This window comes from Oryctolagus cuniculus, chromosome 20, assembly GCF_051225735.1.
Source record: "Oryctolagus cuniculus isolate XC-2025 breed Fujian yellow rabbit chromosome 20, ASM5122573v1, whole genome shotgun sequence".
Lineage (NCBI taxonomy): Eukaryota > Metazoa > Chordata > Mammalia > Lagomorpha > Leporidae > Oryctolagus > Oryctolagus cuniculus.
The window spans coordinates 51,762,173-51,775,396 of record NC_142886.1 but is presented as its reverse complement, the minus strand read 5'-3'; the positions used below and the strand labels follow the sequence as shown (position 1 = coordinate 51,775,396).

The 13,224-nt window shown below is 64.3% G+C and overlaps 2 protein-coding genes across 17 annotated transcripts in view; one reads left to right on the top strand and one right to left on the bottom strand.

Annotated features, from left to right (window-relative positions):
• The window catches only part of PACS2 (phosphofurin acidic cluster sorting protein 2), a 45,132-nt gene extending 43,784 nt beyond the window's left edge, over positions 1 to 1,348 (bottom strand). For all 13 annotated transcript variants that reach the window (XR_011384992.2, XR_016226795.1, XR_016226796.1 and 10 more), the window contains exon 1: positions 1,064 to 1,348. Coding sequence is in view for 9 of the 13 variants with exons in the window: in XM_070065455.2 (XP_069921556.1) it covers positions 1,064 to 1,182 (119 nt within the window). In the remaining 4 variants the exon portion in view is untranslated. The remainder of the gene's footprint in view (positions 1 to 1,063) is intronic.
• Positions 1,349 to 9,820: 8,472 nt separating this feature from the next.
• BRF1 (BRF1 general transcription factor IIIB subunit) overlaps positions 9,821 to 13,224 on the top strand; it is a 60,706-nt gene continuing 57,302 nt past the window's right edge. For 3 of the 4 annotated variants that reach the window (XM_089322496.1, XM_051839913.3, XM_089322499.1), the window contains exon 1: positions 9,821 to 10,148. In XM_089322496.1, coding sequence (XP_089178622.1) covers positions 9,965 to 10,148 — 184 coding nt within the window. In that variant the 5' untranslated portion in view covers positions 9,821 to 9,964. The remainder of the gene's footprint in view (positions 10,149 to 13,224) is intronic. The other variant, XM_051839909.3, reaches the window with a different exon arrangement.

Here is a 13,224-nt window from a genome sequence, read left to right as displayed (position 1 = left end):
TGTCCGGCCTGCTGTGCCAGCCCAGCCACATGCCCTCCCCCTGGGGGCTCTCTGAACCCTCGGAACCCAGTGGGGTCTACTGCGGGCCACAGGCGTCCCGCCCCTGCCACTCGCCCCTGCTGCTCTCAACACCCGCGGGGCAGCCTGGGACCCAGCTGCCGTGCTCTGCCCTGGGGCTTGCGAGCCGGCGAACTTGACCCGCACAAGCCTGGGGAGTGGGGCAAAGGAGTGGATGGGGGGGGCCGCGGGGTCGGCTTCGCATTCCCCAGAGGAGAGGCAGGGGGGTGGGTCTGGAAACCCAGGCTCGACCCTGCAGCTAATGCTGACCGTCCTGTCCCACACGGATCCGAGCCCTCCCGGAGGCCCTGGCGGGACCGGGAGCTGCGCCAGGACCCTGCGGCCCAGGCCCCGCGGCCCGGCACCCTGCTGAAGGCCAGAGGCCCGCCCGAAGCCCCTCGCGTGAAGGCGGCCGCGCTCTGCGCGCCGGCCGGGGTCCCGACCCCAGTCCGTCCCAGGGGCAGGGCTGCGGGGCGTCTGGCCCGATTGGGGGGCATCCACGAGCCCCGGAGAACTCACACAAGTTTCAAACTGAGTGGGAGGAACGGGAGCCGCGAGTCCGAGAACCCATGGGCCGGGCACAACCCTGCGGGCAGCAGCGCGTCCCGCGCTGTCCCGGGTGCGCGGCGCACGCCCCAGCCTCGGCAGGGCCATGGTGCAGACCGGGGCTGGCCGGGCGCCTCGGAAGCCCGACACCAGGAACCCACGAAACCCGCGTCGGACGAACCAGTGCCACCACGGCCCCACGTCTGCGCGCCCTGCGGGGCGCCCCGCGCGTGGCACCCGGCCTCGGGCGGACCAGGCCGGCCCCAGCCCACCCAAACGCACGCACCGGGGCAGGTGCGAAGGTGCGCACTGGGCACGGCCCGGCCGGCGCCGCAGGCAGCCTCAGGTGCGCCCGGGGACGCGGGCGCGCGCGTCGGGGCGGGGACCCCGCGGCCGGCGCAGGCCCTGCGGCGGGGGCGGCCCCGGCAGGTGCGCGGGTGCCGGGCGCGGCGCGGTGTACCTGGGCACGCAGCTGGGACTGGAGCCGTCCACCTCCCAGGTGGCGAACAGGTTCATGGGCACCGGCGTGTTGAGCGCGCCGGGCGCGCCGGGGAGGCCGAGGCGGCCCCGCTCGGCCATGGCGCCGGCCCCCCGCTCCCTCGGCGGCCTGGGCTGCGGCCGGGCCGCGGGCGCGCGGCGGGCGGGCCGGGCGCGCGGAGGGCGGCGGCGCGGTCACATGGCCGGGCGGCAGCGGGGACGGGCCGGGCCCGGGCGGCGGACAGGCCCGCGGGCGGCGACGAGGCTGTGGCCGCGGCGCCCCGCCCCGCCCGCCCCGCGCGCGCCCGGCCGCCTGCCCGCACGCGCGCGCCCGCCGCCGCCGCCCGGCCGCGCCCGCCGCACCGATTGGCTGCGCGGGGCCTGCGCTCTCTGCCTGGGGGCCAATCGCAACCCGCCGGAAGTGAGGCGCCGGGCGCGCGCCCCCGCGCTCGCCGCGGCCCCGCCCGCTGGCCGGCGGGAGCGCGCGCTCTCGCGCCTGCGCAAAGGCCCCGCCCCGCCGCGCCCCCTGGGAGCCGCCCTCGGTGTCCCCGCGGCTCGCCCAGCTGAGTGTCCGCGGGCCGCGGCCATGGGTCCCCGGGGTGTGCGTCCCAGCCCGCCCGGGCCCTCGCGGATGTGGGGCCCCCGGCCCTATCTCGGCCGGCTTCGCTAGGGTCTCTGCAGACAATGGGAGCGGGCGGGCGGGCCGGGGACCGGGCCCTGCGTGTGTCCTGCTCGCGCGACCCCTCCGGCCAGGGCCAGGCCTCCCGAGCCACCCTGCGTGTCCCGCTGTCCAGAACGCGCGGTTCGACTGAAACGAACTGGGCAGAACCGCGGCGCGGGGTAGCTCCGCGTGCGGAGCCCGGCCCGCGTCCGGAGCGGGCCCCGCTTAGAGGGGGACGAGGGAGCCCTGCGTCCCACCCGCGGAGGCGCAGCTGGAGGCGGCAGGGCCCGTGCGTCCTGGCGCCGCCGGCCGCGTGGCGTCTGACCTGGGCCCCGATCCCGCGGCCTGCGGGTCTCGCACCTCAGAGATGGGGGTGCGGGAGCCGGGCTCAGAGATGGTGGACAGGCTGCCTTTGACGGGGCGCGGGACAGCGTCCGCTGACCTCAGCGTGTGGCGGGCAGTGCCAGGGGCCGGAAGGAAGGCCGAGACTGCTGGGGATGAATGGAGCGCCTGACTGAGCGACAGCGCCTCGCCCGCGCCCAGTGAGGAAGCTGCCCGCAGCTGCCCGCACCAGGCACCGGTGTGCGCCCTGCAGGGGCACCTGGGCTCACTCCACCCTCTGCCTCGGTGCCGGAGGGAACTGAGCCGCCCGAACTCGAGCCACGGCAGGGAGAGGAGTCAGGGCGTGGACCGGGCAGCATGGAACCCACCCCGTGCCTCCACAGGTCCTTGTGGACAGGCGGGTCCCACAGATGCCCAGGTGCTGGGGGTGGAATGTGGCTGTGGACAGACAGAGCTTTGGTGAGCCGAGTTCCTGGCTTACCCAGGGTCTGCCCTGCTGTAGGTCCGGCATGCGCTAGGGAGTGGTATGATGGTGCTGCCCTCAGCTCCAGCGGCTGGCCGCTTCTTTAGGGTCACTTCAGGAGGAACCTCTCTGGCCAGCTGGACAGGAGGCCTGTGGAGGTGATCCCAGGAGGACGGCTGCCTGCCTGCCCGGGCTGGCTTTGCTTGCTTTAAGGAGCAAAAGCCTCGGGTTGCCAGGCTTCTGCAGTGTCGAAGGGAAATGTGCCGACCCCGAGCGTGGGACAGGGTCAAGGCTGCAGCCCAGATCCAGTGGTCTTGCCCAGGCACTCAGGACTCCCCGGGAGCATTGTAGTCTGTTCAGCCTGGGCTAAGATGACTCACCGGGCATGGGGGTGCAGGGCCCTGTAGCCCGTGGCCAGCCTCTCCACGCGCCAGGGGTGCCGCAGACTGCACAGCCCGGGACAAGCGCTGGGGAGGCCAGCGTGCCGCGTGGCATGGCACCCAGGGTGGCTGTAGCTCTCCAGCAGCCAGGGCCTAAGCACTTCAGCTCCCTGGGAAAGCCGTCCTTGCTGGGACAGGCCTCTGCAGGCCCAACAAGCGGCCTGGAGAAGGGGTGGGGTGACCAGGACCCCATGTGCATGGAATGGCCATGGGCAGGAAGGCCACATCCATGAAGGTGGACGCTCCTTGGGACAGCAGCAGTAATTCGCCTGTTGGAATGCAGCGTGAGGGCAGATTCACAGATGCCTGAGTGCCCGCCTGATTTATCTGCCTGGATGTCATGCCTGCCCCCCGCCCGACAGAGCCTGAGCCCCGTGGCCAGCACGGCAGCTGGGGTCTTCTGTACAGGCACCCTGCTAGGGAGCCGGCAAGGGGCAGCCCCGAATCCCAAGCTGCTGACTGCCTGCCGTAGAGGCTGCCCACAGACGGCCCACACGGACTCAAGTCCAGAGGTTCCAACGTTTGTTCGCGCATCCGTTTGGTAATTAATTATCCAGCCGGTTTCCCACGTGGGTCAGCCCAGGCACAAGCATGCCATCACGGAGCTGAGAAGACAGGCAGGTCATCCTCCTGGCAAAGTGGGCTTCTAGGTCGCCATGGCCACGCAGGCAAGGGGTGGGCAGGGAGCAGTGTCCAGGCAGAGGCTGAAGGGCCACGTGGAGCCAGTCTCAGGTCCCTGGGAGACATGTCTGCTTGGGCCAGGCCAAGGGGGTGGCCATGAGGATGGCTGCCCTGAGGCCCACGGTGAGCTTGAGGGGCTGGCCCCGCAGGCTTTCCTTTCAGTTAGAGTGCACCTGCTGTGTTTGTCACCTAATAACACACACTCCGTGCATTTTGCCGTGGCCTTAACCGTGTGCTCCGTGTCGGTAACTAAAGCCGCGTGGAATCTCTGCAAGGACCGGGAAGAGGCGGCTGCTGGGGAATGCTGCCGTCTCTGCGGCCGGAAGCCTGCCGCCGGCACAGCTGACAGATCAAACCCGCGTCCAAAGCCAAGGGCTGATACCCTGTGAAGGCCTTCTGCAAGTGGACAGGAGCGAGATGAGGCAGACCAGTGAAAGTGGCAGGACAGGACAGGCCCGGCCAGACTGCAGGGGGGACGCGGGTCCCCGTGCTGGCTTGCTGTGCACTGGGAGGGCGTGGGGGATGGGCCCGGAGCCCCAAGACTTCTCAGCCCCTTGGTTCAGAGATATGGACAGTTCGCACAGCCACGCTGAGACCAGCTCGGCTTCTTAGAGGGACAGCCTGGGCTCAGCACCCTGTCACAGGGCAGGGCACAGTTAGGTCGGCGGTGATAGGCCCTGCTAGAATATTCCACAGCTGCCTGGTAGGGCAGACTTTGCACACACACCAGGCGCAGGAACACGTGTTATGGCTCCACAGGTGCAGCCTGCAGCCTGGACCAGACTGCCTGGGATGGAGTCCAGCCTCCGTGTCCCACCCAGCTCCCTGCTCACATGCACGGGAGTGGCCAGTGATGGCTCGAGTGCTTGGTTCCCCACCACTCACACGAGAGACCTGACAGAGTCCCAGGCTCCTGGCTTCAACCTGGCCCAGTCCTGGTTGTCCAAATAAATACAAATAAACGTAAGAAAAACAGTCCTGGGACCGGCACTGGTCAGCGGGGAAAGCTGCTGCTGGTGATGACAACATCGCAGAGTGCTGGTTCCGGTCCTGGCTGCTCTGCTCCTGCTAATGTGCATCTTAAGGTGCAGCAGGTGACGGGCCCCTGACACACCTGTGGGAGACTGTGGTGGAATGAGAAGGCCATGCCAAGATGGCCAGTGGTAATGGAGCCTGCCTGGCAACAGGCTGTGATTGGATGGCTTAGGAAACTGCCTGGCAACAGGCTGTGATTGGTTAGGGCATAAACCGCCCCTTGACCGGATTGGCTGCCTTGGCTATATAAGCTGCTGTACCATCTGAAATAAACGAGTCTGCAGGCTGTTTGCCTCGCCTGTGATCACCCGGCTCCGGGGTCTGTGTGGTGACTCTGGGCCTCGCCTCTTGCCCCCGCCACACTCTTCCTCTCGGAAACCAATCCACAGCAACAGGAGACCTGGATGGAGCTCCTGGCTTTGGCCTGGCACAGCCCGGGCTGCTGTGGCATTTGGGGAGTGAACCAGCAGATGGAAGAGCACGCATCCCCTCTCTCTCTCTGTCACTTTGTATTTCAAATACAGAAATAAAACTTTAAAATTTCAACCCTTTAAAAACTAAAAACAGCATAATATGGTTACAAAGTATGTGTGTAAGTGTATGTGCACGTAACATGTATGTTTACGTGTAAGTGACCATGCACGTAGAGTACCTGTCTTCAAGTATGCAAAAAAATATTGACAGGCAAGGGCCTCATCCAAAGTGCTCAGAAATGATCGGCGGGGGCGGGGGGGGGAGCTCAGTTGGCTTCCCTTTTCCCTTTTGCTTCTCCATATTTTGTGTTTTCCTCCGCAGTGAACATGTGTTACTGCCAAGGGGAAATGATACACGCCCCATAGCCAGGACCAGCAGGCCGCTAGCTGGAGTGTTGGGCGCCCCCTGGCTGGGACTTTGCCTGGCCCTGGAAAAATCAGATGAACAAAGGGAGCCCTCCCCTCCCTCTACCCCCAGCACAAACCCTGGGCTCCCTGTGTCTGGGTTCACCGTAAAGCTGGTGCCTGCCCCTGGCTGACTCTGGCTCAGGTGCGGTGGCCTTGCCCCGCACCAGCCGTGGGGTCTGGAGTCACACTCCTGGAGCCAGTCGTGCAGCAGCCGGGCCTGCCATGTGCCTGTCCCGGAGCTGGAAATAGCAGGGATATGGGGACTGTGGGTGAGGCTTCAAATAGCAAAACGCCCGACGCGGGGAAGTGGCACAGCCAGCCACCGCTGCACCTGCCCCAGGGAGGGTGGCTCACTCACCAAGACGCTCGGGTGCGCGTGTGACGGCGCTCAGGCTCGCCCCAGTACCTGCGGTTATCCTGAACCCTCAGAATCAGAGGGAGCCCAGTGTCTAAGTTGTGATGCTTTTCTGCGAGTCCCACCATGGAAATCAGGCCTCGGCATCCAAGCACACCGTCAAACACTGGGAAAGAGAGGGAGCAGCCAGGTCATCACTCGGCTCGGGGCTCACAGGGCTGCAGGCCCCCACTGCACCCAGCGCGGCTCGCTGCTTTCCCTTAGGTTGCTCTCATTTTTAATTGATTTCTTTCTATTTATTTGAAAGGCATATATACACACACACACACACACACACACACACACACAGAGACAGACAGACATCTTCCATCTGCTGGTTCACTCCCCAAATGCCTGCAACAGCCTGGGCCGGGACCCCTGAACCCTGGAGCCAGGAACTTGTCCAGGTCTCCCACTTGGGTGGCAGTCACCATCTGCTGCTTCCCAGGTGCACCAGCAGGGGCTGGATCGGAAGCCGAGTAGTTGTGACTCAACCAGGATGTAGGCATTGTGGGCAACAGCTTAACCCGCAGAGCCACGTGCCTGCCCCATTAACTCTGAAAGGCAGAGTTACAGAGAGGCAGGGAGAGAGAAAGAAAGAGGGAAAGAGGGAGAGAGGGAGAGAGGGAGAGAGAGAGAGATGTTCTATCCACTGGTTCACTCCCCAGATGGCCACAACAGCCAGAGCTGGGCAGATCTGGAGTCAGGAGCCAGGGGCTTCTTCCACGTCTCCCATGCAGTTCCAGGGGCCCAAGCACTTGGGCCATCTTTTGCTGCTTTCCCAGGCCACAGCAGAGAGTTGGATCGGAAGTGGAGCAGCTGAGATTCGAACAGGTGCCCATATGGGATGCCAGCACTGCAGGCGGCAGCTTTACCTGCTACGCCACAGCACCGGCCCCATTCACCATCTCAACTGCAGTGGCGGTGGCCCAGGTCTACATACACTTAGCAATGACCCTTGGGTCAAAGAAGAACTCAAAAAGGAAACTTTTCAATTTCAAGTTTTTCTTTATATTGCTAAACCAAATGCTTGCTTCCCAAAGGGAAATTTATCAAATTATACATTTACGTACGTGCAGTGTTTATACATCAAAAATACAAGCCTCAAAGCAAAAGCAGGCCAGTGCCATGGCTTACTTGGCTAATCCTCCGCCTGAGGCACCGGCACCCCAGGTTCTAGTCCTGGTTGGGGCACCGGATTCTGTCCCGATTACCCCTCTTACAGTCCAGCTCTCTGCTGTGGCCCGGGAGTACAGTGGAGGATGGCCCAGGTGCTTGGGCCCTGCACCCGCATGGGAGACCAGGAGGAAGCACCTGGCTCCTGGCTTCGGATCAGCGCAGCGTGCCAGCCATAGCGACCATCTTGGGGGTGAACCAATGGAAAAGGAAGACCTTTCTTTCTCTCTCTCTCTCTCTCTCTCTCTCTCTCACTAACTCTGCCTATCAAAACAAAAAAATCCAGATATTGGGATCATTATGATGGACCTTAAAAATACAGTTGATGTTCAAGAGAAAAACATGAGAAGGTGCAGGATTTCATCAGATGATCAGAATGTAGGGAAACTCCAGAAATTGGGTGCTAAGTAGATAAGGCTGAAAGCAAGTCACACGGGCTGCGCTGGGGCTGCGCAGCTGAAGCCACCCACTGCCTGTGACGCCCACATCCCAGTTCCGAGTGCAGGTTCAAGTCCCAGCTTCCCTGGTTCTGATCCAGCTCCCTGCTAAATGTGCCTGGGAAGCAGCAGGTGACGGCCGCAGCCACCCACGTGGGAGACCCAGGTGGGCTCCTGGCTCCCGCTCTGGTCCTGCTGTGGCTGTTACAGCCATTTGGGAGTGAGGCAGTGGGTGAAAGATCTCTCTCTCTCTCTCTCTCTCTCTCTCTCTCTCTTTCTAAGAACTTGAGATAGACAGAGAGAGAGAGAGAGAGAGAGAAGCAGATTTCAAATAGCACGAGAGTCCTGGGACCTGCAAAGGGGGAGGAACCAATATGCAGGCTGCAGGGGGAGTGCAGGCCACAGAGGGCGTCTGGCAGTGCAATGCGGGGGTCTCTGGGGTCCCGGCAGGGAGGAGCGGGGCCAGGAACCTGCAAAGAGTCATGGCTCGAGCTGCTGTGTGGATCTGATTCTGATCAGGATCAGGCAAACACAGAACCAGGAGATGGGAAGCATCCAGGAAAACAGCCGGCCGGCTCCCAGGTGCGGGACACGGCCGTGGGCTGGACTTGCGCGGAGAAAGTCTGGAAACCAGGAGGCGGTGGGAAGAGGTCCTGAAGGTGTGAGCTGCAAGTGCTGGCCAGGCTGGCCGCCGGCTCTCCCTGTCGCCCCGGCACACCCGCGGCTGCGCCTGCCTCGTCCCAGAGCTCACAGGCCAGCCGGGAAGACATCAGGTCACCTCCCACGGGGCTGAAAGTCCCATGGGGCCGGCTGAGCTGCATGGCCGAGGCAGGGCCCAGCCGAGGTGGGCACCGCTCTGCCCAGGGTGGGGAACTGAGGTTCTCGTGACGGGGGCTGCAGTGAGAGAGACCCCATCCCACACTCTGCAGCAGTGCCTCGCTGCCTGCACCTGGGTGACAGGTGGGGGGCAGGGAGACAGGGATATACACCCAGAGAGACAGCATAGAGCGACAGGGACACAGAGCAGGACCTGCCCAGCTCGCTGCTGCCTGCCCGCTCTCCCCTGTCCACCCTCAGAGCTGTCCCAGTCCCTAGAGCTCCCTCCCTCACCAACAACCCTGGGGATGGCTGGACACACAGGCTCCCTGCTGCTGCGTTTTCCAAGTTTTAGTTTTATTTTCGTTTCATTCGAGAGGCAGAGAGACACAAAATTCTCCCATCCGCTGGTTCACTCCCCAAGTGCCCTACGCCGGGAGCGGGACACTGTGCAGGCCTCCCACGAGCAGGGGGCAGGCTCCGAAGCTGTAGTCCAGGCTCAGCCGCCAGGTCGAATGCCTTTCCCAAGGCTTGGAGCTGTGCACGTCCCAGGATCGTTCCCACGGACGGCGCGGGTGCGCGTGGGGGAGACCATGCTGGGCACCTGCGGTGCGGACGTCCGGGGCGTGCGGGGTACAGACGGAGCGGCTCGGTGGCCACCAGAGGCCGCTGGCAGCTGTCCCAAAGTGAGGGGTCTGGGGGCTCGGCCCTCGGCGGGACCTTTCGGGCTCCCGCGCCCAGCTGGGCTTCCGAGTCCGCACACCTAGGGTCGAGGACTGCACGGTCCCCAGGACCCCCAGGGGCCCGCCCACCACCGGCCCCGCCCACCACCGGCCCCGCCCACCGATCACGGCACTGGCGCTCGAAGCCCCGCCCACCTCCCAGGCCACGCCCCTCCCCGCCTCCCGACGCCGGCGCCCGCGCCCAGCTGGGCTTCCGAGTCCGCGCACCTACGGTCGAGGGCGGTGCGGTCCCCAGGCCCCGCCCACCTCCGCCCCCGCCCACCGATCCCGGCACTAGCGCCCGAAGCCCCGCCCACCGCCCAGGCCCCGCCCCTCCCCGCCTCCCGACGCAGGCGCCCGCGCCCAGCTGGGCTTCCGAGTCCGCGCACCTACGGTCGAGGGCGGCGCGGTCCCCAGGCCCCGCCCACATCCGGCCCCGCCCACCGCTCCCGGCCTGTCACAGGCCGCGCTCCGCGCCCGAGGCCCCGCCCGCCGCCCAGGCCACGCCCCGCCCCGAGGCCTGCCGGTTTACGGTGCGGAGGCTCGGCGGCCTGGCGGGCCGGAGGGTCCCCGACGCGCACCCCTGCGTCCCCGCGGGAGCCGGAGCCCGTCCCGGCGCGCAGTCTCACACAGCCGTTGAGGGCGGTGCGGCCCGGCGGGCGCGGCGAATCTGCCGCCGCGGACAGGCAGGCGCGGGCGGCGGCCTCGCGAGAGTGCGGCGCCGGCCGCGGCTGCGCGGGGCCTGGCGGGCGGGCTCGCGGGCTGAGGCGCTGAGGCGCTGAGGCGCGGACGCCGGGAGCGGCCGGGCGCGGGCCTCGGGCCTGGCGGCCGCCACCATGACGGGCCGCGTGTGCCGCGGCTGCGGCGGCACGGACATCGAGCTGGACGCGGCGCGCGGCGACGCCGTGTGCACCGCGTGCGGCTCGGTGCTGGAGGACAACATCATCGTGTCCGAGGTGCAGTTCGTGGAGAACAGCGGCGGCGGCTCCTCGGCCGTGGGCCAGTTCGTGTCGCTGGACGGTGGGTCGGCGCGGGGCGCGGCGGGGAGTGAGGCTCGGCGCGCGGAAGCCGCTCCTTTTGCGCGGGGTTCGAATGGCTTTCTTTTTTTTCCGGTATCAAAATAAACTTGTCGGAGAGCGGTTACGGCAGAGGGAGCGCTCCCCAGGCACCGCACGGCAGCTGCGCCCGCGTCTCCCGCGCTGCGGGCTGTGATGCGCTCGCGGTCCTTTGTCCACACCGCCTGTCCCTCCCGCGTGGCCACTGCTTGTCCTCACTCGGCGCGAGCCGTCTGCTGCGGGGCTTGGTCCGGGAGGCCGGAGCGTGGGCGCGCCGTGTGCGGGTTCCCGCGAGCTGTTCCGTGCGTGCCCGTGGCTTCAGCGCGATGCCTGCGCGTGGATGTTCTTTAGACTGAGTGCCGGTGTTCAGAAGTGGCTGGGATCCTGCGCGCTGCTCCGTGTGGTCTTCGGTGTAGACCGCGGGCCGGGCTGTCCCCGCCTGCGGTGGGCGGCTGCGGGGGCTTTTTCTGTGCGCACTGGCAGGATCGTGTGTTCTGTAGCCTGGCTTTTTTCTTTCCTGTTAGCCCAGTGAGCACAGCGTTTATTAAACAGATCTCCCCGTGTTGTGGCACAGTGCGCAAAGTTACGCTGTCCCGCAGCCACAAATCAAATGCAGTTTGAAGAAACTTAATCAGATCCTGTAGTCTTTGGATTTATAGCTACAGGAAGAACCAGCAAATCACACTATTTTAAAGATTTATTTACTTGAAAGGCAGAGTTAGAGAGAGGCAGAGAGAGAGACAGAGACAGAGAGAGGTCTTCCATCCACTGGTTCACTCCCCAAGTGACCGCTACAGCCGGTGCTGCGCTGACCCGAAGCCAGGAGCCAGGTGCTTCTTCCTGGTCTCCCATGCGGGTGCAGGGCCCAAGTGGACCATCCTCCACTGCCTTCCTGGGCCACAGCAGAGAGCTGGACAGGAAGAGGAGCAGCCGGGTTTTGAACCGGCACGCATATGGGATGCCGGCGCCGCAGGCGGTAGCTGCTACGCCACAGCGCCGGCCCCAGCAAATCAGATCTTACACAGCGCATCTCCTGCCTGAGCTTCGTCTTCGGGAGACTCGTGGTGTGAGCGCGTGGGAAGCAGCAAGGACCCACCCCTCATTCTGTGAACCTGCAGCGGGGCTGAGTCGTGGGCACCCAGCCTGCCTCGCACTCCTGGGCCAGCCACTCCTGGCATGAGTGGTTCTCCCTCCCTCCCTCCCTCTCCCCCTCTTTCTCTCTCTGTTGCGCAGTTGGAGTCGCTGACGCTTCGTGCAGAGTTTTGTTCGTGTTCCTGCGGGATGTTGGCCTGTAGCTTTCTTGTAATGTCTTTCCCTTTGCTATCAGGGCAATAATGTGCCCATGAAGTGACTTGGGAACATTCTTTTTTTTTTTTTTTTTTTTTTTTGAGAGGCAGAGTGGACAGTGAGAGAGAGAGAGACAGAGAGAAAGGTCTTCCTTTGCCGTTGGTTCACCCTCCAATGGCTGCCGCGGCTGGCGCGCTGTGGCCGGCGCACTGCGCTGATCTGAAGGCAGGAGCCAGGTGCTTCTCCTGGTCTCCCATGGGGTGCAGGGCCCAAGCACTTGGGCCATCCTCCACTGCACTCCTGGGCCACAACAGAGAGCTGGCCTGGAAGAGGGGCAACTAGGACTAGAACCCGGTGTGCTGGCGCTGCAAGGCGGAGGATTAGCCTAGTGAGCTGCGGCGCCGGCCGACTTGGGAACATTCTTGTATTTTCCGGGAGAGACTGTAGAATCGGCGCAGTGGCACACTAGGTTAATCCTCTGCCTGTGGCATTGGCATCCCATGTGGGCGCTGGGTTCTATCCCGGTTGCCCCTCTTCTAGTCCAGCTTTCTGCTGTGGCCCAGGAAGGCAGTGGAGGATGGCCCACCTGGGCCCTGCACCCGCATGGGAGACCAGGAGGAAGCACCTGGCTCCTGGCTTCGGATCAGCGCAGCGGTGGCTGTAGCGGCCATTAGGGGAGTGAACCAACGGAAGGAAGACCTTTCGTTCTCTCTCTCTCTTTCTCTGTCTATAACTCTACCTGTCAAATAAATAAATAAATAAAAATGTTGGGTAGAATTCAGCTGTGTAGCTGCCTGGGCCTAGTGGGTGGATTTTCGCTGTGCATTTGGCCCCTTGTGTCTCAGAGGATGGGTTTGGTGTGCCTGGGAGGGGCCTGCTCGCCTGTGCCACCTGTGCCGTCTGTGCCATCTGTTGGCGTCTGTGCCGCCTGTGCCGTCTGCTGGAGCCTTTGCTGCCTGTGCCGTCTATGCTTCCTGTGCCGTCTGTGCCACCTGTGCCATCTGCTGGCATCTGTGCCGTCTGTACCATCTGTTGGCATCTGTGCTATCTGCTGGCATCTGTGCTGTCTTTGTTGCCTGTGCCGTCTGTGCCGTCTGTGCTGTCTATGCCGCCTGTGCCGTCTGTGCGGTCTGTGCCGCCTGTGCTGTCTGCCGTCTGTTGGCATCTGTGCTGCCTGTGTTTACTGTGCTGTCTGTGCCGTCTGTTGGCATCTGTGCTGCCTGTGCCATCTGTTGGCATCTGTGCTGCCTGTGCCGTCTATACCGTCTATTGGCATCTGTGCTGTCTGCTGGCGTCTGTGCCGCCTGTGCCACCTGTGCCGCCTGTTGGCATCTGTGCCACCTGTGCCGACTGTGCTGTCTGTTGGCATCTGTGCAGTCTGCTGGCATCTGTGCTGTCTGTGCCGCCTGTGCCTTCTGTGCCGCCTGTGCTGTCTGCCGTCTGTTGGCATCTGTGCCGTCTGTGCGGTCTGTGCCGACTGTGCTGTCTGTGCTGCCTGTGCCTTCTGTGCCGACTGTGCTGTCTGCCGTCTGTTGGCATCTGTGCTGCCTGTGCCATCTGTTGGCATCTGTGCTGTCTGTGCCGCCTGTGCCGTCTGTACCGTCTGTTGGCATCTGTGTTGTCTGCTGGCGTCTGTACCGCCTGTGCCGTCTGTTGGCATCTGTGCCGCCTGTGCCGACTGTGCTGTCTGTTGGCATCTGTGCTGTCTGCTGGCGTCTGTGCTGTCTGCTGGAGTCTGTGCTGTCTGTGCCGTC